We start from the raw sequence: 25,858 nt of genomic DNA on the forward strand, positions 1-25,858 counted from the left end.
TAGATTGTACAGAGGAGCTTGATAAAGTGCCATGGTAAGCAAGGGAAGGGGGGGCATGTTTTTGCCCTAGGGCCCTTTAAGAGATTATTCCAGCCATGCTACTCAGAAATGTGTTACAATGACTTTACAAGTTCACCGACCTATCTGTTAGTTTAATATCAAACTATTTCCCATGGGAGTTTGCCGTCTGGAGTATTGAGCAGCAGCTTGAACTTCAGAGAATATTTGGCAGTATGCCCGGGTGACTCCGCAATGAGAATCCCGCTCCAGTTCCCAGAATAGACATCCCATTTCAGAGCTGGACTGCAACGAAACCCTCTGTGTTGTCCGCACAGCACAGAAACCGACTGTGTGTGAAGTTTTATCAGCCGCAAACTATGGGTGCAAAGTGTCACATGAGTTGTTCGTTTGCACACACAAGCCCTCACGCTGCGGCGCGTCGGTACCCGCCTCCGTCGGAACCCTCCTCCGCGTGATTTCAACTCGATCTCACCTGTTGACGCCGACAAGTCGCAAGAGCTGATCCTGTCATTTCTCCCCGAGAAGGATTCAATCAAAACGGGGCAGAGAAAGTCCGCAGATAAAGGGCGATAAAGTCCCTGTCGGCTTCACAACAAACAGCTGAGGTGGAGGTGGGAAAGTGAAACAGCTGTAAAAGTTCGCCCCGTGGTTTTTGTCCGGCGTCGCCTGTCTGTTATGAACACAAGGACCCACATCTCTCGCAGTTTTTAGTTGGAACACGTTTTCCAGGTAAGAGGTGTTTTGTTTGCTTTTAAACACGTATTATGTATTTTTGTCACAGAGTCGGCAGACCTTTAGACGTCACACTTTAACGGTTAGAAAACACGAAGCAGACCGGAGCAGACTGACAATAATATGTTGTTACTCACCTGGAAAAGAAGGAAGCACCCTGTTGCTGATAGAATCTGCTCTTTTGTCTCTCATATTGCAACAAAACGGTGACATACAGCTTCCTGATTTTTGATGATCTACCTTATTGCAAATTGAGCTGTGATAATAAAATAGGCATGAGTCATTAATTTGTGCTTCTTAATGTTTCACCCCCCTTTGTCCCAGATCTGCATAGCTAAGATATGTCTTATCTCTTATAACACTCACAGAAAATTTCTCTGGGACAGATTTCTGTTAGTCAAACCTTGTCCCATGACAATAACCAAAGTGTACTTAAATGCCCCCCCTTTGTTTACAGAGACCTTGGCATATCAGGTATTTTATCCCTCCATCAGCACAAGGTGGGTAAACAGAGTGGGTGGGAGAGCAGGCTGAGGTGGGGTTGCTAGAAATGGGATGGGGGGGGGGGGGGTTCCTGTCTGGGGACTTCTACCTTTAGCTTTTCCATTTCTCACGGACAGACATACGCACCTTGTGTGGACCGCCATTGGACAAATCTGTGTCTGAGCCCTGTGTTCTAGACCGTCATTAATGGATCACTCCTTATTGCATCACAGTTCCCAGAGATATACTCAGGCCAAAGGAATCTCTATTACAGCTGACACCCAGAGGCAGGCTGGGAGTTGATAAGATCCCGAGAGATTTCCACACATCATGGCTTCATGTCTGCTTTCGGTATTCCCATCCCTGCTTTATTGATAATGTGTAATTCTTGTATAAGCCCACAGGTAGATGCATGTGCAGCACAAAGATGGCGAATATTAACATTTCTAACACTTCTCTGTGACATTTAAAGCATTCATGTAGAGTTCCCACTATGCAGTTACAGGAAAGCACAGGCTTAGTGTCATTTATAATGTATTTATAACTGGTCTTTGTTGTAACTGTCCCAGTAAACCATGTGACGGTGATCACGTACACACAAAACCAGGAATCCAGCGAGAAATAATTTGACTTCTAAACCTGTCGTTTTCAGGTTTAAATTAAATTGAGTTTCTAAGAAAGTAGGGGAAATCGAGTGCAACTATTTCATCATCTGCCACATCTATTTTTCTAATTGCTTCCTTTGTCTTAACAACTGGCCAGATAGATAAATCGATGAAAATAAAAAATAACAGGAGATGAACAGCAAATCTTCAATTCGGAGAACAAGGGCCAATCCCTTTCACTCGTTGCCCAACCACTTAGCTCCATCCCTCCGTTTTCATGCCTTGGGAATAAAGGGACAGGCAAGAGTTTCAGAGCTTCAAAGCCTTTCAAACATCTTGTTACGAGTAATTTCCACACAGCATGATTAACATTCAGTTCAATAAAATTAAATCAAACATAAATAGAAGTCACAAACATTATTGCACGCTATTGCTGGTTAATGATAGCAAAAACTGTTGCATGCCATGCTCTTCTACCACCATTGCCAGATATTAAAGCCATTCTTATTTTCTTGCATTTCTCCAATATGCTGCGGAAAACTGCCAAAGAATCTTGATAGTCCACACAGCCTGTAGGATACAGGGTAATGCCATCAATTTCCTGTTTCAGTAGTTCAGTGTTGCCTGCCAGGTGGAAATAGTAGTTACTGGATGTAACTCGGCTTCTGTGACTAGATGCGAAGGACACATTATAGCTGGAGATGGGAAAAGGCTCGGTCGTCATTTATTCGTGGGTGCTCTCACATTGCAGGAAAAAAACAACACATGAACACACTAGTTATGGCGTAAAAATGGCATATAAAAGACAACAACAGTACAGGATTATGTTGTGTCTTTTGACATGAAAGGAATGAGCAACAACTGATGCATCAGCTTCTTGAAGGGGTGTCCCATTTTGTACAGTAATTGTTCTAAGTGGCAAGGGGACGCTCAAAATGAAGGAGTACGGGTAACACTAAGAAATGGAATTTGTGGAAGTTATTTTCAAGGTTTATTTGTGTGCTCTTTTCTTGAACTGGTTTCTCATGTGTCCCAGTTTGCCTTTCAGTATCACCGAGAGAATGCACCTGAAATTGTTGCAGGGTTATAACTATAGCTTTAAGTTGAGAGAGGAGTATTGTTGACAGGTGAAGGTGATGATTTGCACCCTTCAGTATGACATGTATTTAGGCTGCATTGCAGTCTGTTCAGTTGGAGCTACTAATAGAGCAAAAAACTCAACTTGCTCTTCGTAATGTACAATTAATGTTGTTCAGAAAACTGAAAAATCTGGGCTCAGACATTGTTTTCTTTTCTTTTCTTTTCTTTTTTTATTAGAGAGGTTACTCTGATTATAATTGTGAAAATAACAGTTCTTGAAATTTTATTTAAGTGAAATGTTTTTACAGGGCTCGTGCTTGGACACCCTTTAACATTAGGGAAAATCATCATTAGGTTTTAAAAGGAAAACTTATTATAACCCTCTAAACTTGGCCCTAGTACTGGCACAGGATTAGAATATTTCAAACTGCGGTTGCATGCTTAGAAACCAGTATTTCTACTTTTGCAACTCTGGCTTTCTCCTTAACTTTAGGTCAGGCTCTGAAGAAGTGTCTGATATTTGATTCAGTGAGATATATGCCAGAGCCCGACATTTTCAAGGGATGACTGAAACTGCTGAAAGATTTCATACTCGGAAAGCTTCCATTGAAGTGATGACTAAAGATTTGGAACTAGATAATTTTCCACTGAAATGGAGAGAATTGCACCTTGAGTAAATACTTTTTATCCCATTTTCAAAGTGCTTCGGTGTGTTTGCTTTCCGTATTAGTTACTAATTTTCAGTAAGTTTCCTACCTCATTCAGACTGCTTTGAATACTGATATTTTTTTAGCAGCATCAGTTGTTCTGTCTTATGTATGCTACCCAGGTGTTGGGCAGGATTTGTCACGTTTTAAACAGTCTCACAGCAGCTGGGTGAAAGTCAGGTCTCCCTCTTGTCACCTGCTTTTCCTGCTCACAATCTTATACTGCGTTGACAGTTTCCTGGTACTCGGCACCGAGCCAGCAGGAGCAACATGCAGCAGGTCCAGAGGGTCGTCCACCATGTTTATTCTGTCAGGTGACACTGCACTTTTTCTGAATGTTCATGGACAGTTTCATTTGAATCTGCTGTAAGGAGGCAGGACTACTGTAAATAAACATTAATGAATGTTCATTGGACATGTATTATAGGGGGAGAACCCTCTTGGTCTTTTTTTTTCTTTTGAGGGTAGGAGTAGAGCAGATCCAGAGCAAGGAAAGTGGTCATTTATGAACTTTGTCTCCATTTTGACAGTTAAAAACAGAAACATTTCTCATTCTCTCTGCACACAGTGTATGCATCAGATAGAGCTGTGATGATGACGGGTCTGTTATTGAACAGAAATGTTTTAAAATCAGCAGATTGGTCTGTTTGATTGAAGTCACAGCCTTTAATTGTGGCTCCGAAATATGTGAATAGTCCTATTCTAGTTATGTGTAATAGCTCGTCTTGGTTTTATGCCTTTTGCACATGAGAGGCAGCCACTTAGAATAACTAAAGAGGTATTTTATCATATGGGTCATTGATGCCCCTGTGATGTGTGTTATTCCACTGTGCAGTAATGTTCCTGGCAGTTAATATAAAGTCCTCCCACATTTTGGACCATATTTTGGTGCTTCTAATACCAACTTAAACTTATAAAAAAAGGATGATGCTTTGGTTTACATGTTTTTTATCTTCATTTGTGGCAAACAGACAATTTTTTTTTTAGAATACAATCTTCTGATGTGTACTGATAAATTTAATGTGTGTCGTGTTATGAAAATCTAGACTGATTTCATAACTGACAAATCATCTGAAAGTAATCTAATATAACAGTCATAGTCAGCAGTTTTAAACTATTAGTATTAATTTAGCATCCTTTAGAATTTGGAGCCATGAAAGAATCTGTTTTAGTTTATTTTTTATTTATTTTACTTTTTTTTTATTGAATTGGATAATTTTCTGCAAAGGTCTTGGACTCCAGGGACACATTGATGTGCTGGGAAGTAATCTGACAATGAAAAGATTTAAAAAAAATCCCAAATATTTTTGATCATGTATACCTACATTATTCAACAATGTTCCAAAGGTGTTTTGCAATTACTATGACCTGATTTAGTGGGAATAGATTTGTTAAAAACTGTGTGGGTCTTAGTTGAAAAACCAGGTGTCCTCTTGTTGAGGCGATATGTAAATTCTACTTCAAACCACGGAGCTAACACATCCAGTCATATGAAAAAAATAGTATACCTTCTTTCAGTTTGTAGGTTCTACGAATCAGGAAGTAGTTAAAAAACAAAAAAAATTTGGTCCTCACCAGGCTGTAAAATTAGGAAAATACAACCTCAGATAAACAACATACAGCAAATACTGTATTACACGATGTTAATATTTGTTCGTCAAAAACTGAGCCAAAATGTTTAAGCACTGTGAAAAAAACTAATTACAGCACAAATACCACCATATTAATTGTCAAACATGGTGGTGAAGGGCTGATTTTTGGGCTTGTTTTGCAGCCACAGGACCTGGGCACCTATACAGTCAGTGAAAATATATATGTATATATATATATATATATATATATATATATATATATATATATATAAAATATTCTAGTGTTAGTTATTGGTCTATCTGTCCAATAGCTAAGGCTTGGCCAAAAGTGGGTCATGCAACAGGACAGTGACCCCAAGCACAGTTGCAAATTAACAGCAAAATGGTTGAAAGAGAAAAGAATCAAGGTGTTGCAATCCAGTCCAGTTGAAGCTCAGACCTCAATCTCATTGAAGTGCTATTGTGGGATATATATATGTATATGTATGTGTGTGTGTGTGTGTGTGTGTGTGTGTGTATGCATATTTTTTTAGAACAGAAAGGGTGGACTTTCTGTTTCACTTGACCGCACTTCCTGTCTGCTGTTTGCGTTGAAGTTCACAGTAATCCAGAGATAAGTTCCCAGCAGTTGTGAGCCAGCTCACTCTCCGTTTCAAGTTGTTTTTTTCTTTTCTTCAGTCAGTTATTTAAAGGGATCATACAGACTTTTATGATGTAGTTTTAATGCTTTGTTTGAAACTGCTGTCTTTGTGATATTTATCCAAACTGTATCATAAGAATAATTAGTTATTAGGAAACTGGTTGTACCTGTATAATTAAGGCTTGACTTACTTTATTTTTCAGTTAACTGAATCGAATGACTTGACCTGTAAGCCTCTGTGGATTAATGCGTCATTGTACACTGCCACCCCTCTTTACAGGGCAGTTATGCTCACATGTTCTACTTGTGACATGTTTTCCTACAGCTCTCTCACACTGAATGCTTGGTGACAGGCTGTAATCAGCATTCACACCCACACAGGGCATGCCATCGTTTGAGCTCTTTTGTCCTGAACATAGGTGGTGGAATATAGCTGTTGTCAGTGTTGACTTTATGGTTTTGCGTAGACAATGCTTTGCCACTCATCAATGAGGGGTCCAGGCAGGGGCAAGGTCATTTCAGAGTGTTGTTGTGGGGTTTTGCTGCAATCTGGGAATTACGGTGTAGAACATTATGCAGTTTACAAGCCACAGAAACATATTAATCAAAGATCGAATATGATTTGTCAAGTTTAACATCGCTTGGTCAGAAATATGCTGATAATATACTAAGATGCTGTAAAAACTGTAGTGCAGTGTGCACATGCAATGAGTTTTATTGATTCAGTGTGGTCCAGTGTTGACGTTCTAAAGTTTTGGGGGAAAAAATGCACTGATTACATTGACTTGGCTTTAGAGCTTTTGTGACTTGAGTACGGAGTTAGAAAGAAGTAATCTCATCGAAACCATGTTGCCTGCTTCTTTATCTTTAGTGAAGGCTCGTGGCTAAAAGCCACATTAGCTTCTAACAGCAGGCGTGGATGACCTTGGCAGCGGAGTTGACTTGTGTGTAGTGTAGGCCTTGGATTCAGGTCATTGATAAGGGTCATTCAGTGTTTGTTTTTTTCAGGTTGCTTGATGATGGCAAAAATCCTAATCACAAACATTTTGAACAGTTTTGAGATCATGATTATTTTATGTTATCTCATTGATTTGGGGAATTATTGCATTTAATGATCTTTAACCCTTTCTGAAACCCTTTCTGGTGGCTTCACAGGAAAAAAAAACTGACAAAATTGCCAATGTGTACTAAAACCCTTGTTTCTTAACCTGGAAAAACTATAATCATGAAAATTATGACAAGCGATGAAAGGGAGAAGCATGCAGGCACTATAGTTACATTTAGATTTATTGATAATGGGTTAAAAGAGGCTTGTGTTTGTTGTTCCTCATCAGACACATTTAATTTTAGATATTAACTGAAGTTAGAGTGAAACTAGTTATGAAACAGCTTGGTGAGGGGTGAGTTTGGGATTTTCTTGTGGGTCTGAAGGTGCACTGCTGTAGGAGAGGGTGCACTGGATTTATAACATAAAACAAAACAGGACAGCAAAACGGAATGCTGGACAAATATAGTTTCATCCTGATTTGTGTTCTTTTTAAAGTTGTTGGAAGTCAAAGTCAAATTAAAATTTAACTGTCATGATTTACAATTGTTGACTCTGTTGGACATGATTACTGCAAAGCCTTATTTTGTGTACAAGTAAGCTCTTCAAGTGGCACACAACATAGCAGCTAATGAAATGTTCCGGATGAAATCCAATTTGTCAGACTGAGTCACTTCTCTCATGCAGCAGGACACACCAAATATTGACTGACTTGTTTGTATGGATTAGCTGAGATCAAACACAGTCAATATAAATGGAGATGTCTGAAAGTTCAGTGGAGCCTCGCACTGAAAGAAGGACTGATAAGACTTTGCTGATGTAAGCACATGGTCAGATTATCTGACATGAGAAGCATTCCTGTCCTCCCTGCTTGTTGTTTTGTTGAATCTACAAAACTCCCTCACACTGGTCTGACTGTGAGCTTCTGTTTGTGAATCCGTTCTTGCTGGTTTGTTTTAAAATTGGCACAGATACGGTGTGTTTCCATTCAGTTTGAGAGCTGAGAGTTATGCCTTGAGTTCCTTTAGAGTTGTTCTTACATAATGCACACACAGAGAAATGTGCGCAGGATGCAGAACTACATCTCCGTTCACTTTTCTTTCTCCTATCTTATTCTCCAGAGGCGCTCCCCTCCCTGCAATCAAGTCCAATTATTTTGGGCACAAAACTATGTTTTGTTCTTTGATCTGGCTCCAAGGCTGAACTTTGCCCTATTTTTTTTTTCTGCATCTGCTGATTTTGTTTTTTTTCCAATTCATAATTATTTTACTGTCTTACTCTTTCTTGTTTCATCGGTGCATCATATCAGCATTCGTTTTGCCTGTTGTTTTGCTGCATTTGAAGAAACTAGTGGTTTAACATGGATTTTTCTCCTGAATTCCTCTTGCTCGACTGAAAAGGTAACTGACTGGACTTTAGTTGGAGGTCAAACATTCGTACTGGTGTTTGGATAAGGCTGTTAACTCCACATGATGCTCTCTTTGCCTTGTTTTCAACAGAAGCCAACAGCTTTAAGTGTACAGTGGAAGGTCAGAGAGCAAAGCGGAAAATGCTGGTGGTAGGCCAAATTTCAATCCAGATGTCGAGACGAGATTATGGGGAAGCTATAATGTATAGAAGGGAGAAATCATAAGTTGCTCTTGAATAATCCTGTGATAGTGAAACTGGTTTCATAGCTCTTTCAGAGATGTTTTCAATCATGATTTAGAGGTTACTTGAAATAGTGTACAAAACAATACACCAACACATGTTGTAACACAGCATAGAAATCCAAGAACCAACCTGTGTGATGATCTGCTGGATAATCTGTGTGAACTTTTAAAACATTGCATTTTCTGTTTCATCTGTTTTTTAACATGATTGACATACACTAGCAATCGAAAAATGTAAAAATAATATGATTTCTGGGCAGAACAACTTCACCCTATGAATCCTATTTTTAGCTGCTAACATAGTTTCTAACCTGGAAGGGGAGGGCAATATGAAGGGTATTGTTTTCACTGCTGTATGTATAGATGCCTATATTTAGGTATTTTGGTTCTCTAACTACCGATATTTAATTTTGAATTATTTTTGCATTGAAGTAATAATAGTGTTCTCCTTAACCTCGTGATGGTTTTGTTCGCCTAACAGGCTGTTATACTGCATTTGATGTGCCTTGAAAGTGGGAAATAAATATTGCGTCATAAGTGGGGAAGATTACACGACAGCCTCCAGGTTTGCCTTGTTGCTTTGCTATTGACAACAAATGCACATCAGCAGTTATATAGTGCTTTTTGTGTTTAGTTATGGTCACTGTAATTTTTATTCATAGTTAAACTAATAGAAATTAACTCTTTTTGTTGATGCTGTATTACTTAAAAAAAGGATCAGCACATACCGGATAGAAAAGATTAAAGGCAAATACATGTCCACAAATATTGCATTAGTTTTATTAGAATTATAATCTATATAGTTTTCTGTATCATCTTTCTGTAATTTCAGGAGCTGAAAGTGTTTTCTGAGCATTTGATGTCACTTAAATCCATCATCCATCCATTTTTCTCCACTTATTTGAAGTCAGGTTGTGGAGGCAACAGGTCCAAAAAGGAAGCACAGGCATCCATGTCCCTAGCGACACTCTCCAGCTCCTCTTAGGGAATCCCCAGGCAATTCCAAACCAAAAGGGGTCTATAATCCCTTCAGCAAGTTCTGGGTCTACCCCAGGTTCTTCTCCCAGTTGAATGTACCCCAAAAATCTCCAAAGCGAGGTGATCAGGAGACATTCTAATTACATGGCCAAAACCACCTGAGCTGACACCTGCCAAAGTGGAGGAGCAGCAGCTCTGCATCAGGCTCCTCCCGTAGGAGGAGTTTTTCTTTTGAAATCAGAACAATGAATGCTACACGCACTGCTATACAATAGATAAAAAGATAATAGATAAAAAGAAGTGACTACTGTGTGCATATTTTTTATGCCCCCTTTGGAATCATGACTAGATATGATCTACACATTATAAGGTTGTTCATTTGGATTGGATATTTGTGCTGTTTCTATTAACAAATATTTCTGTGAAAGTTTTTTAAATTTTTTTTCTGGCTTCCATGTAATGGGACCCTTCCTATCAGTATTTGAACACTTAATATTCTAACTGGAACCATGCAAAATTGTATACCTCGAGGTCTATTATTGCACTTTTACCCTTTTATCAAGTAGGTGATAACTGTGTTAGAGAGGGGGCTAAAATACAATTTCAGTACATAAATACTTGCTCATTTGTTCAGGTTTTACTTCTTATCATAATGATAGACGTGTTTGCTCTGGAAACATCATTGTTTTCTTCATCCATGCGCAGGTCAGAAAAGCTGTACTTTACACGATTATTACAATGAACAAGACTTTTCACTTCTTACTGTGCTCTGCTCCCTCTGTCTGTTCATGCCTTCTCATCTCTCCCCTGTCTCCCTGAATGCCAGTGTACTGGTTGATGTTTGGAAGCCGTCGCTCATATCTCAGCTGTATATTTATCTCTGTTCCTCCACTCAACCTTCAATCCCTGCGGCCTAATAAGGTATGGATGGAGGGAAAGAAGTAGAGCACAGAGGGCCAGGGAAAATGGTGGGAAAATGTTTCAACAAGAAAAAGTAATTTCCCACAAATTAGTTTTGGTCTGTGTACATGTAAGTTTCTGCTGGTGTGCATGTTTTTGTGTGTAGAGAAACCACATAGATGACGGCGAAAGGGCAACATGGCATAAAGAATTTAGGATAATAGGCCTGTAGATGGACGTATTCCCAATTGTTGGGGAACACTTTGATATAGAAGTTGGTAAACACTACACATAATGATATTTGCCTGGGTAAATCCACATGAATGTGAGAGACAAAAAGTACGATGTAGCAGTACTTCAAAGCATATTCTGACCTGCCATCTTTTATATATTGTCTTTCTTCTGTTGAACATGAAAGCCTCCAAAACACTGCTGTATGCCATGCCTTTGTCCTCAAACTGAGACCCTGAAACACAACCACAAACCACCACCCACATCCTGAATTCTACCTCGTCTTTCGCTGTTGCTTCCTCTTCAAAGCGAGGTGTTTTCTCCGTCACAAACTTCTGTGGTTTTCTGTTTTCTGTGTTTTAAAGTACTTATGTTGTATCTCTCACTTGTTATATCCCCTGGGTGAAATGTCACCTGATCTCGCACACCCTTTCAGCCATGCAGCAGATTAAATTACAACAATATTCAGTAAAGTCAGCCAGAACCCCCACCTCACCTTCTCTGATGCTCCTATTAACTGCCTCCTCTGGTTTAGCCTTTAGAAATGCCCCAACATAACATGGAAAACTCCAGGAGCCAGTGGCAGCAGGATCTGCGGCAGCCTTGGATCACCAGAGTGGCTGGAGGTCAGAGTCCCTCCTCCTCAGGGGCAGAGTCAGACACGGAGAGCAGCAGCACGGAGAGTGAGAAGGTAAATGAGTGAGACGAAGCCGCTGATGATGGTGATGTCAAAAAATACTCACTATCGCTCTCATTTCATCAAGGAAGATTTTTATTCTTGAATCTTCCATCCATCCATTATCTATACCGCTGGATCCGTCGATCGGGTCGCGGGCGGGCTGGAGCCTATCCCAGCAGTCAATGGGCGAGAGGCGGGGTTATTCTTGAATCTTGAAACAGTAAATCATCCATGCTGCACTTAACAAGTTTACTGCTTCTCAGCTTGCATGTGACAATTTTGTCTGCTTTTTTCAATATCTGTTAGTCTTGCATCAAAAAGTTGGAGGTGGGCTCACTGAGGGTCCTGTCATCACCCTCAATGCTCCAAAAACGCATAGCAGAGATCAACCAACAAAAGGAGGAGCTGAAGATTGAGGTAAGAGCACTCGTGGGTTGTTGTCCAGTTGGACAAAAAGCATATTATTGTCACATAACATTGGGTAATTGATTTAGGATGATTTTGCTCAAAACATAGCATTTTGAGACAATAAACTGTAAATTAAACTAGTTGCAGTCTTTTGTCGAAAACAAAATACTAAATGTTTGCAGGTTCAGCAAACTACATCCAAGACAAAGTGTTTAAAGAAACATTCAAATAATGAGACAGTGTTTCTGCTGAAGCCCGTCCGTTTAAAACACCGTGCAGCTTCCTAACACCAGCACAGTCATGGTGAAAGAATGCATCCCTCTGACTCGCTCAGGGTCTGGTTGATATGATTCAGCTTGGTCACATCTTGTGTCCCTTCAGCTGCAGTTGGAGATCGCCTTGCTGCAGGGAGAGCTACAGACGGAGAAAAAACAGCTGCACAGACACACACAGAAGCTGCAGGCTCTTCAACAAGGGACCAGACACAGAGAGCAAACCAAACACGCAGACAGACTCAAGGTAAATGATACACTAACCTTATTTTTTACTTTATGTTTTTCAATTTACTTGCAATTTCTTTTGTCATGTCTTCATATTCCATACCTGCATTCCTTGTTGGAGACCAGACAAACTTATTTGTGCTGACATAACATTTAAAAGGTTTAGTCTAGGGATAAAAAGTCATGCCAGAAAAATTTACTTGTAGGATTCTGTGGAAACGTGTGGGCTAAGCAGTGATCCAATAACATCAACACAAGATCATGTCAATGATAGGTCAGCTCCCATGCAATAATTGTTTGAGGTTTTTACATTTTGGTATGCAGCTACTTAGAGCATAAAAGTCTGTGGGACTTGTGAAAAAGATCTTTGTTTGTTGCCAGTTTCCATGTAAATGCTTCTTGTTTTTCTAGAGCGAGGTGATGACTCTTGTTTCACTTATTCTTATTTGTCTTATTGTGTCTGTAACTGCAGGAGCGAGAGAGTCTGGAGGAGGAGAGGGGCAGGGTGGAGGAGCTGAAGAGGAGGTGTGAGGATAAAGAGAAACTGATTCCCAGTCAGCCAGAAAGTCAGAGAGAACAGCTAACTCTGCAGCTGCGGCAGGTGGGAAGGTTTAACATTTTCAGTTTGAATGGAAGCGAAAACAAAACTTATCACATTGATGACAGTTTTTAAGATTGTTCATGTGAGTTATTTGGATTGGTCAGTTCCTCTTTGTGTTTGTGAAAACATCCACAAAACTAGCAGAAGTAAGTATATTAACATTAGGTCTTGAACACTTGTCTCTCCTCCAGTGAAAACACAAACGTAAAAGACATTTTCGCATGTTGTCTGCTGCTATGAATTTTATAGATTGTCCAGAGGGCTACATGTGAGAAACCAATTGTTCAGCAAATTTGCTTGGATTTCATGCTTTGATTATCCTGCCTCTGCTGTAGTCACAACTTCTGAAAGTGACTGACTGAGACAATGGCCCTCATTTATCAAACTTGCGTAAGACGAAAAACATGCGTAGGTCGTGTGTACGTTCTTTTCTGCGCAAAGGTTGGCATTTATCAAATCCATCGTGAGCGCAGGAAAGATGAAATCGCCACGACAAGTCTGAAGCCGTGTACGCACTTTTCCATTTTGACTTGCGGTGACTGCAATAGCATACATAAACAGCAGCGTCACTAGTGCGTGCCTCATGAGTCGCAACAAATCCCTAGGTTAAAATTACAGACTTATCACTTCAAAGAAGGCCCATGTTTTATTTGACTTCAACATAAATATAAACATAAACGCAAATTAAATAAATTAAACAAGTACAACTCCGTAATTGGAAGAGTGATGGCTCATTATTCAACCGCGCACCCTCACACTGAACGCATACGCGCACGCGTGCCACTGTGGAGAGGTTAGGGCTCCTAAAGGGCAGGTGGATCTGTCTCTCGGCTGTGGGGGGAACCCTTCTATATACGCCCGAAAAGGTATGCAATATTATTATTGCATGCGGGGTTCTCCATACATTGCCCAAAAAAATGGAGTGCCATTTCCAGATGTACATCCAGAGGACCCCGTACCCAGAGATCCCTACCACCAGCCTGCACAGCCAAGAGCGCTCAGGAGGAGAGAGGAACGTATTCAGCTATTCTGACTTTTGGTAAGCATTCTGTTATTCAAGGAAAAAAGACGTAGCTCCGATCAGGCCAGCCACCCTCTCCTCCAAGGCACTCGAATCCAAACCTGGATCGGAGCCCCCCCCCCCCCCCTCCCCGTTTGTGTGCGTCGGAGAGCTGCGACCTTCTTTGGTGGCGAATTTCATATCGGACCACTTCTTCCTGATCTTATTGGAGAAAAAGTAAAACATCGTTCAATTTTAGATTTCATTTAATCTGGAGTTTATCACATTTTATTGACCATCACAGTAGGGGAAAATACATAACTCGTCCGGTCTGCGATTTACATCGCCAACGCTGTTGACAGCCGTCCCGTTTCTTTGCCGCCTTTCGTCTATCCATGTCGCAAATTCTAGAGGTGCGGCCTCTCAACCCCCTTTTGTAGAAGGCGTGGTTAGGATAATTACGATGGATTTCAGCCGCCGGATTTATCAACAGCCGCTCGGTCTTACGATGGGATTGGTGTGGTACGCATGTTCTGTAAATCTCACTTGAGCCTCTGCGTACGACGAGTTCTCCGCTCATATCAACGATTCTTTCTACGACGGCTTGATAAATGAGGGCCAATGTGTGAATTTACAGTGCGTGAGTTTGCAAGCTAATAACAGCTGCCGCTTCCTTCTCTTTTCTCCTGACCTATATGATGCTTCCCTCTCACTCGTTTGTGGATACACCCAGAAATGTCATAGTTATCTAAAAACAGAAAGTATCATGATAACAGAGAAGTAGGAAACCTCATCCCATCCCCTGCTGCGCTCCTCCTGTGTATCACTTCAGAGTATTTTCAATTTTGTCAGTGTATCTCCAGCAGAGAATCTCCTGCTGTGAAGTGCATGTGTGAACAGCAGCTGCGGAGACATAATTCTGCAAATTCTTCTACGCTAATGTGGAAAATGGTTTTATATATTTTTATATATATATATATATATATATATATATACACACACAACATAACTGCTCAATGTGGCTGAACCCAGTCAGAGCTGGCTACACGGATTGTTTAGTTCTTTAGATCCATTTAAGAATTTAATTAGTGTAACTGGATTGAGTCATCTGAGATTATAGCATTCCCCTGTGGTCATTGACCAGGTTATATATAGAGAGAGTTGAAAGCATGATAAAGTCAACATTTTATAGAAATAATAGATAGTCAATAGAAATATAATGGAATTAAAAAAAAAATAAAGTCATCAAAAATACTAGAATCTACTTTTTCTCTGTTGTTGCAGCCTTTCTTTGGATGATCTTAGCACACAAAATGTCTTATAATTTCTTCATCATCATTCAGAGCAAGAGCCCACACACCAAGGACCTGGGAAGGTATTAAAATAACAAAAGTATTCTTCAAATGGTCGTGTAGACCATTTACAGTGGTCTAGTTCCTTAGAAAAAAAAACAAATTGCAAGTGGGCGGAATAACTAGCCTGGGTGCCAGCCGAACTTAGCCCCCTCCATAAAAGATTTGGTCGGGAAGTTCGGTCTGGCTCTGCTCAGTTGGGAAATCATTATGCCCAACCAAGAATTGGTCGGACCAATCAGATTGCCTGGGCGGGCTTTATACGATGATGGACAGATGATCAACAGGGACATTATCGACTACGTCACTAAAGAGCTGAACACGGCTGCCGCTGGAGAGCTAGGATGTGTAGATTCTGCCATCGAGTCTGTTCTACAGGATCTCCACATTGCATTCATTTTGAAAGACGAACAGAGGAACGCGATAAAGGCTTTTATCGATAGAAAAGATGTTTTTGCCGTCCTTCCTACAACAAGTGTGTGTTGCTTAATCTACGTCACATACTACGTTGCTCTGATTGGTTGTAGGTCTATCCAATTGAGCGAAAAGGCATTTTTTCTCCTGGTTCGGTTGAAACACGCCCCATATTCAAAACTCTATCGAGCGGTATCAGACTCACATTCTGACTAGAATCGTGAGTATGACGTAGTCAGGCTACGGAATAACAGTAATTGAGGGAGAATCAAATCAAAGTACTTTATTAATCCTGCAAGGAGAAATTATTTTGATGCAGCAGCAAACAGTAAACACACATAAACCAAATTATAGTATAAACAACAGTAAAAGAGAATAAGACGAAGAGATCTATACATACTATAAAAACAATAAAAATAAATATATATTCACAGAATACAGTAATTATGATTATGAAACTGTAAACCGAGAAACAGTTGGACCAGACTTCATCCCTACTAAGAGCTTGTTCAGAGAGGACCGAGAAAGGGAGCTCCACTGAGCAACTGAGAGTCTCTTTTTTTGTTGTTTACAGTACATTAATTGTGTGTTGGCATGGCCATGGTTGGCTCGATTTCTTGAAATGAAGGATGTGAAGTCAATCATCTCATCTTGTTTTGACTGAATAAATAAAGAAGTAAAAATAAAAAATAGAATCATGCCAAATTTAAACCGGATAAAACATCAATCCTCACAATGAGAACAGGTCCTGGAGCATTTTTTCATTTGAGATATGTGGGCAGCTCTCCAAAGGAAACATCAAACTGTAAATTATACTCAGTTTGCTGTTTTTACGCATAACAGCTGTCTCACACAAAGGGTGTGTTGAAGTCAGTGCTGGCTCCCGTTTTTTTTTTTTATACAATGTGTGATTGTTCAATACCTGCTCAACCTGATGTGAGTTTTACACACCCGAAACATTTCTGTGTTCTATTCTTTCTGTGAATGTGACCAAACAAGATGAGACCAATCTGTTTCTAAAGTAGTTGTTAATGACAGGTTTGGTGCAGTCATGCAGCAGGTTGTTGTAACATGTCAGATTTTTTTTAAAAGAGCAGGGTTTTAGAACAGGGTTTGGCACAGAGGACTTAGGTGTATGCTGTTTCTATAGTAAGAGAGCAGGTATTACAATTATAAGACTGTCTTAATTTGTACTTTCAACTGCACTTTTAAATACTAAAGAGGTCCTGATAATTTTATTTAAGACATTGTATAGTGAATGATTTAAAAAAAAAAAAAAAAAATCTAGGGTTTAATTATACACCAATCAGCCAAAACATTATGACACCTTGATATTGATCAGGTTCCGCTTCCATGGCCAAAACAGCCCTCACCCATCAAAGCATGGCCCACTATGAAGGTGTGCTTTGGTATCTGGCCCCAAGCAGTTAATACCTTTAAGCCTTGTAAGTTCCAAAGTGCAGCCTCCGTGGGTCTGACTTATTTGTCCAGCACATCTCACTTTTGCATTATTGGATTGAGATCTGGAGAATTTGGAGGCCGAGGCAACATCATTAACTCATTGTGTTCCTCAAACCTCTCTTGAACCATTTTTTTTTTACAGTTTGGTAGGGCATATTCTACATTGCCATGTGGGAAATCCGTTTCTATGAAGGGTTGTTGATGCGCTTAAATGATGCATTGTTCACCTGCTGTTCACCTTTGGTACATCACACACACCAGACATAAGTGGCTGAGTGTCATATCAGTGTGTGCTTACACATAGCAAACTAGCATTGTATAATCGGAATGATCGACAACATGCTTGTAAGAGTGGCCGACTCGTCCATACACAAATGCACCATTTTGGCTCTGTAACCACCTGCTCTGCACGTCAGCTTTGCCCCACACCCACCTTTGTACCTTTTTTTTGTTGTTGTTGTTTTTAATTGCAGGAGAAGGAGGTGATGGAAGCTGCAGTTCGTGCTTTCGAGGACTGGGAATTCAGCGTTTTGGAGCGAGAGAGCGGCATCGATGAGGAGGATGAGAATGAGAGCACAGCGGAAAAAGGGAAGGAGGGAGAGAGTGAGGGAGAGATGGAGAAGGAGATCTCATGTCAGCAGCATGTGGTCCAAACAGCACAGGTAAACAATGTGCCTCAGATAGAATTCTTCAGAGAATTTCACAGCTGCTCCCTGATGTGTTGCAGGATTTTCTGATTATCAGAATGTCATGTGCTCCGTATCTGTGTTTACCCTCGTCTGAATTCCCTCTCAGTGTAGACTGGTGATGTCAGACTTGTGCATAGTGCATATTGACAAAACAACAAATCAATAGCTATCTCAACATTGCAGTCCAATACTGCAACAAAATCTATATAAACATTTCCACCTTTTTAATAGCATACATACAGTATTAAGTGAAATTATTGGAAGAACATTACTATGTATCTGAATGTGAAGATGTAGCTTTGTGCTTCTCTAGATTAAATGTTTTTCTTCAGCATTAATTCTTTGAAAGTTCAATAAGGAGAGGTCAGACCAGAACTTCAACGTCACAAAATTGTGCCTCTCTTACAATAATTACAGAGTTACTGGCATTGATCATAGCAAGTAATGCATCTCATTTAGACGGTATTTTTGCATTATAGCCAAGTAAAACATGTTCTTATTTTACTTACTGCCTACAACATGTTAAACCCCAGATGAGGTGACTTGGATAGATTTCATCTCAACATTGCAGTACAGTTGATGGTTGTCATTGCCGGTTAAGACTTGCTCTCCTTATTTTTCCGTCCCTCATATGGTGACAGAAGCATGAACTCTTTACCTAAGAGTGTGACCCTGATTCTGTCACGAGTCTATACAAAGAGCTTAATTACATCAGAGGCTACCATGAGTGAAAAATCAGACCAAGATAGAAGGAAAACATAGTAGGAGAGATGATGGTGAGCAAAAACGTGTGAGGGGATTTGGAAAGTTTTTTTTAAAGGCTTCAGCACTGTGACTAAAAGAAAATCATGTTGAATATGTTAACTTTGGGGTATAATAGTCATACTGCACTTCAGACATGCTACAACGAAAAAAATAGAGATTTACCGTGATGATACAGCTCAAAACTCAAGATCAGGATTCCCAATGTCATTTCAAGAGGACTGGAACATGTTAACACTTTTATTTCACGCCCTTGGTTTATTGCGTAAAGCAGGGGTCTTCAACGTTTTACAGGCCAGGGACCCCCAAACTGATGGAGAGTTGGAGCAGGGACCCCCTACTATTTATATGGCATACAATTGTGTTTTATATTTAACGGGGCCTAGTGCCGTGTATAAACATAGGTCCTCTGTTATTGTACATTCAATACTAAGCTATTCAAATAATACACAGGTTAATATATTCATGTTTTTATTTTAAACATGTGCAAGGTACAGGGTGGCCGTGCCACTGCCATTTATAAACAAAAATCTTGCATACAACACTGAGCTATTCAAATAATCCACAGATTTTAACTTTAACCCCCTGGAGTCTAAGGCCTTTTCAGAGACTTTGAGGCAGTTGTCACCACCTTGACATTTTCAAGTATTTCAACTAACTGTAAACATCTATGCAAAAGTGACACATATGGTTGTATTCTGAAAAGCCTAACAAAAAACAATATGAGAGTGAAGTGAATGTAATACAAACAAGTTTTATTTAAATTGAGGGGAAACACAACTGTACAAAAAAACAAGTTTTAGAGGTCTTCAAACAGTGCAAGAAAACACACTATAAATATATCTAGCCAAGACTTTTGAAGGTTGAACCTTGTAAACAAAAGTGTTGGCTGCATAAAAGTAAAAAGTGCAGTCAGAAAGGTTTTTTTGTTTTCACACAAACTGTAAAAAAGTAATTCTGACTCCAGTCAGTCTCTCTGTTAGTTGAATACTAAATAGATGGGTGTGTAACACCCCTGATTCCCCCCACCCCCCTGTCACTCTCCATGTGATAATTGTCTGTCACTGGCAGGACATTGCTGCCTTCCCCCACATGCTGGCTGAATGGGGCGTGTTCTCACCTGTGAATAGCCACTCAATCACCTGGTACTTTACATGTGAATAGCGATAGGTGTGGCCGAGGAAGCTGCTGCAGTCTGAGAGTACAGAAAATCCAAAGATTTCTGTTCACTCTCTTTAAAAAGGGCCACCTATATAATTTATTTTAATATATATATATTTGAAAACTAGAAGTTTCAAGGTTTTTAATGGTGTCACTTATATGTTTCAATGACAAAAACTCAAAGAGTTACAGATGTGTTTTTGGAGATGTGTAAAAAAATCCCGCCGGCGGGATTTAGACTCCAGAGTGTTTGCATGTAGATGGGACAATGAATCCTCAAACCATCTGTGGATGGCACATGTTTGCCCACAATTTGTGAGAAAAAACTGTTTGGAAAAAAAAAAAAAAAAAAATTAATTTTTTTTTTTTTTTTTTAAATCGTCTAATCAACCAAAGATTTCGCGACCCCCCCGCAGTACCTCCGCGGACCCCCTGGGGGTCACGGACCCCCTGTTGAAGACCTCTGGCGTAAAGGTCAGCGTTTAATGTGTATTGTGTTTAATTTACTGACTCTGATATCAGTTATTAAGAAAAAGAAATCACGAGATGTGATGGTTATGTGGATCCAGTTTTTACGATACAAACTTTGTGCAACATTTTCTGTGTTGTTAAATAAGGTGTCAAGAGGGTGACTGTCTTTTTGGCTAGATCACCATGGTAGTTTTGGCTGAACTCATAACCCGCTCTGGTGCGGTTTATGGTCAGAGTTTTGGATTAAATCGTCTGAAAAAGGGGGATTCATTCAGTTGTTCTTTTCTTCGGGATGTCCGGACAGGAATATCAGACTGAAACAACATATAATGTTGACAGACATCAACATTGAATCAATAGTTCTGCCTTGCATTTGTAGAAATGTAGAAATTCAGAGCACTTGGCTGATGCTGAAAAACAGAAAATCATCAGGCTTTATTCTTTATTCTGTTAAATAGTTTATGCATTATGAGTTTTAACCTTAATAGAAAATCAGCCCCTTTTAACCAGAGCTCAGTGTTTGATAATCATGATTTTCAGCGAAGGAAATACATTCTACATGAAATATTTTAAGCTGTCTGTTATGCCACTAAAGAAGCTTTGCAATTCTAGTCTAATCTGTAGTTTGTGTGGTACATTACCATGGAAACCATGCCTGCAATTGATGATGCAGAATGGGCTAGATATGGTTTATATATATTTTTTTTCCTGATTTTTAACAAATGTTCTTCACTGTTCATAATGAGCCTAACATAGATTTGAAAACTTGTTTGTTTTTATATCAAATTTTATTTAATCTAAAAAATACATTTAATTGTGATGATTTCCCCAGTTTATGACATACTGTCAGAGTTAAAGCATTTCTTGAGTATCAAGTTCAAATTTTGGGGGTTTTATGTGCAGCTGTCCTGATTTAAAAACTGCTGACTTTTATTAACTCACAAATTTTCTCTATCAGTCTTCTGCCAGCATTTCTTTTCTTGTCTTGAATTTAGCAACTATGTTGTGCTGTAATGATTTTTATATTTTTTCCCACCTTCCCATTCAAACAACATGCTCAGGAGACCAGTATAAAGGAGCATCAAATGACACATAAAATGCACATTTTTATGAGTTCACCCAGAACCCAGAAATTCTAGGTTTACAAAGAAAAAAACTCCCACTTTTATTTCTGATTCAAGTTGTAGGTTTTGTTAAACCTGCTGGCACAAAGAAAGCCTTCCTGTGTTTGTGTGAACTTTGTGGTACACCCCTCTGGTCAGGTGCTACTTAATCTGAGCTTTATGCTTACATATGCATGCATGCAGACACTTTCACAATCACAGTTTCTTTCAGCATAACACTAATTTACACAGTGTGTTCCATTCCTAAAATTATTGCTCCGCTTACCACAATCCTTTTCAGCATCTGTAGCTTTAAATGAAAAGAGCTTATTCTGCTAATGACCCAACATAGCAGGTGGCAAAAAAAATCTTCAAAGAGTTCAGCCTGTTGACCGTGAATAAAAGATGATTGTAGTAATCAATACAATGTTCGACATGAAGGAAACACGGAAGTACAATACCACTGATGACCAGTAGGCGCTGGCTCCAAAAAGGTTTATACTTTTTTTCACCCAAGAGTCAGTAAGTCATAAGCTAAATTGACAGCTTCTGATTAATGCACCCCTGGAAATCTTATAATACAATAGATGCTATGATTCAAAGATATCTATTTTCATCCAGTCAGGTTTCTAATGTCACTGCAGCTTCACCTTTCTGTCCAAATGCGATCACTTGTGGCTCCAAAAAGAGCAAGTTAAGGACTTGTTGCTGTTACTCATGGCATAATGTTTTAATGTATTTCCAGAATTACTCTCATCATCATTTATTCTTCACATGTACTGTTAGGTTTGCATCTCACTTAGACGTGAACAGATATTAAAGGAAGTGAAACAAATGAACTTTAAATCGTTTAATTTTTCAATGCTTGGAAGATTTGTAAGAATGGATCTTCTATACATTGTTAATATGGATACTACTTCAGCGTTGGCACTGCGCTGTGGTGTATAATGTGCTAAACGCACCCAAAAAGACTGACTAAGAACAGTTAGAAACAAGTCTCTAAGTGTGTATTTCCTCTCTTTCTGCTTTTCTGCTGCAGTGTAGAATTCCATCCAGAGAAAGAGATTGCGACGATAATGTTGAATTGTTCCTCAATTTGCTTGAGTATGTAGGGGGAGGAGGAGAAAAGAAGATGGGGATTGTGTGACAGGGATGCTAGTTGACTCAGCTGCACCGTGGCCTCGCTGCAATGACAGCTCATCTGTCTCTTTCTTATTGTGTCATATTTTCTGATTTATTATCACTCCATCGTTTCATGTAACACTTTGAGTCCTACAGCCACGTGACTTTTTTTCTTACGCATCTCATAACTTGCAACATGAACATCTGATTTGCATTTAATATCAGTTTAAATGGTCTGCTTTGTTCGGGGCATCACACACAGCACTCGCACCAACACACACGGCATCACATCTGGGATATTTTCGCAATATTACTTCACAGCATAATGAAGAGATTAAGAAAACTCATGCCAGTCAGATGAATCAGCAACATCACAAAGCATCTCTTCCGAGGAAAGGAAGCCATGTGGCAGACCACGCTGATGGAAATCATTGTCTGAATTTCTAGGAGCAAGTCCAGCAGTTGGAGAGTCAGCTGAGGGAGATGGAGAAAGAGAAGGAGAGGGAGCTGAACGCATTGAGGAAAGAGAGGAGAGAGCTCATCCACACGGCTCAAACGGTATGAAAGATTCAGGATAATGTCAGTTTTACAAATGTATTAATCCTCATTGGTTTAATGTGTCTTGTTGTTAAAACCAGACTATACCATTTCTAGAGAAATTGTGATGATATTGCTAAAAACCGTCTGCTCCTTGTCTTTTTCTAACCGCTAAAAAGTTCAAACTGCATCTATCAAAGTGTGTGAATAGAACAATGATTAAGAGAACCTGTTGATTATTGGCATACAACAGCAGGGAGTTTGAGTTACATATTCTCAGGATGAAAATTCACTCAGATTTAGTCTCGATGCAAAGGCTGTCTCACATAAATTGGTGTGACATTTTTGTTTCTGGTCCACAAACTATGGACATACAACAAGTTAGAAGCAAAGTGAATTCTGGTTTTCACTGAAATTCTGCTTTCATTTGGTTATGTTTTATGGGGTTTATGGAGACAAAGTTTCTTATATTAATGAAAAAAACTAATCAAGCATGAGTGAAAATATGGGGCTTAAGGGCAGGTAAAGAGAAAATATTTTGTCCCTTTCTACTCCGATAAACATCAGTTGCTATCTAGCGCTCAACGTTTTGTGAATTCTTCTTTCTTCCTTTTTTTGCAGTAAATCTTTTATAATTTTTGAAAAACATTTACAAAACATGTTTGAGAAAAGTCAAAGCAGTCGGAATGTTTTGGTGTTTGAAATTTTATTGTTTGAACAATACCACCAAATTTATTACTACTGCTACTGATATTTCTTAATAATGGGCTGCTTTTCTAGTGATTTGTTCATTACTTTGTCTTTGACATGCCTTAGATGGAATTTGAGTGTCTGTTATGTAAGGAGCAGTGAATGAGTGAACAGGGGAGTGATTTCAGGCATGGCTAAACATTTTCTAAATAAAAGAAGAGTTGAAGATGCCTTTGTCCTCGGGCTGTAAGATCCTGCTCTTAAGAAAAATGGGTTTAAAAATGAAGACATGAACATTATTGGATTGGATTAATACCCCAGTTTTTAGGGCCAGGTATATATATGCAGACAATTTAATATCCCTATTTGATACAACTGTTGCTATCTATGTTTTGGTTCACCCATAGAAAAGAAAAACTACAGAGAAGACGCATTCCTGTTCAGGTCCTATCAGTTCGAAGGAGCTGTTCAAATTTTTTCAGCTTACTAGTGAGGTTTTACATCCTGCAACCTAACTGGGTTGGTTCACTCTAACTATTCTCTTCTGCTTCATTTTGAAGTTAAAACTGAATAATAAGTTTTAATATGTTGCTATTCAGAATGAATGCAGTGTCTGCTGTATCTGTGAATAGGCAATTTATGCTAAATATATTCAGGGGATCAACTCTAGAAGTTGAAGTTCCATCAGTTTTGTATTTCCATCTTCAAGTCCATTTCATAAGGGTCAGTTGTGAATTGCTCTTTGTCTGGTTCCTTATGTGGGGCCGGTTTGCCACGACTGACTTTGCTACGACTATTCTCCAAATATCTTAGCTTGCACGTTCATTGAGACACACAAATCGATCTATGATGGTGAAGCTACTGAGCTCGCACCCATACTTGAGATTATATGGACATAGATTATGATGTCAATTAAGAGTTCTGGATTGTGGCTCAGAATGGCACAGTTTGTGAGAAGGGGCCAGCGGCACTGGTATGGGCATCTAACCAGCATGCAGCCCTTTTAAACCCACATTACATTGTAGAGATTATATGTTCCCTTTGACCCTGGAATGCCTAAACATCCTGCAGCTGAAAGCAGTTGAGGTTCAGGACGTCTGGGCTACTGATCTGTTGACTGATGCCTTTGTGATCCATTTCTGAATAAACAGCAGCAGATAATGAGCACATTTTTATTTTTCCTGCTCCAAATTAGACTAATGACTGAGGGGCACTTTATACGGAAACGAAAACGGGTTAAAAACGCAAAACCTTTTTGTGGATGCACTATATCGTTTAGATGGTAACAGCGTTTTGGGGGCATGAAAACGCAAAAAAGTGAAACCGCCCTCCAGAGTGGAATTCTTGAAAACGCTCCACTGTCGCGCCACCGTGTAAAGGATGAAAATGCAAAACTGCGTTTCTCGTCACATAGAAATGACGTGACAAGCATAATAAAGCGCCAGAAAACCGTGGGAAACACATCAGTAGGCTATCAACATGTCCGTCCCTGCGGACTTTCAACTCGCCTTAGGCGCGGTAATTGACGTTCAAGAGTCATTTCATGAGATAACAGCAATGATGAGCGAGAGTAGTAAAGAACAGACCAAAAATATGAACTACGTTCTCGAAATTCTTGAAGTTCATAGAGAGAGCAGGCGACCTAGACAGCTGTGGGTGAGACCTGGGAGGACTTCTCAGTGGTGGGATAACTTCATGAATGGAGTGGTAGACGACAAGCATGTTTACTGCATCGATAAATATGAAACGTCACACACTTTTGCGTTTCCGTGTGCACGCAGATTTTCACCCTAAAACGCTCGTCTAAATGCAGATTTAAAAGTGAAAACGAAACGCCACTTTTGCGTTTTGGTTTCAAATCGTTTCCGTGTAAAGGTAGCCTGATATACTTTAAATTCGCTTTGATTTTTTTTTCCTGTGCTTTACAGATCTTCCCTGTATTTATTCAATCTTTACAAAACAAGATGAGATTGTCCTTTATCTCTGTCTTGTCCTTTTCTGTATCTCTGGAGTTTTATAAAACCTCCAATAACTATTACTTAGCTGCATGTTTTAGGAAAGTCCACACTTTTATGTGCTTATTTTGAATACTCGCCATTCCAAAGTATGTGATTCACTCAATAATGAGTAAACTGTGCTGTGACCTTATCCCATTGGCATTGGTTTGCCTTTCATCAGTTTTGACTGCAACATTTAAGATGAGCAGGAGACAAGATCTGGAAGAGGAAAAAACTAATCAGAC

General features: G+C 39.5%; 1 protein-coding gene across 4 annotated transcripts in view; it reads left to right on the top strand.

The window, feature by feature from the left end:
• Window positions 1-319: 319 nt before the first annotated feature.
• Window positions 320-25,858, top strand: part of phldb3 (pleckstrin homology-like domain, family B, member 3) — a 33,745-nt gene continuing 8,206 nt past the window's right edge. For 2 of the 4 annotated variants that reach the window (XM_075466064.1, XM_075466067.1), the window contains exons 1-7: window positions 320-750; window positions 11,202-11,357; window positions 11,652-11,762; window positions 12,135-12,272; window positions 12,726-12,854; window positions 17,555-17,743; window positions 22,837-22,947. In XM_075466064.1, the coding sequence (XP_075322179.1) occupies window positions 11,211-11,357; window positions 11,652-11,762; window positions 12,135-12,272; window positions 12,726-12,854; window positions 17,555-17,743; window positions 22,837-22,947 (825 nt within the window). In that variant the 5' untranslated portion in view covers window positions 320-750; window positions 11,202-11,210. Of the gene's footprint in view, window positions 751-7,898; window positions 10,980-11,201; window positions 11,358-11,651; window positions 11,763-12,134; window positions 12,273-12,725; window positions 12,855-17,554; window positions 17,744-22,836; window positions 22,948-25,858 lie in introns of those variants that run through there. The other 2 variants (XM_075466066.1, XM_075466065.1) reach the window with 2 other exon arrangements.

The sequence above is a fragment of the Odontesthes bonariensis genome, chromosome 5, assembly GCF_027942865.1.
Source record: "Odontesthes bonariensis isolate fOdoBon6 chromosome 5, fOdoBon6.hap1, whole genome shotgun sequence".
Lineage (NCBI taxonomy): Eukaryota > Metazoa > Chordata > Actinopteri > Atheriniformes > Atherinopsidae > Odontesthes > Odontesthes bonariensis.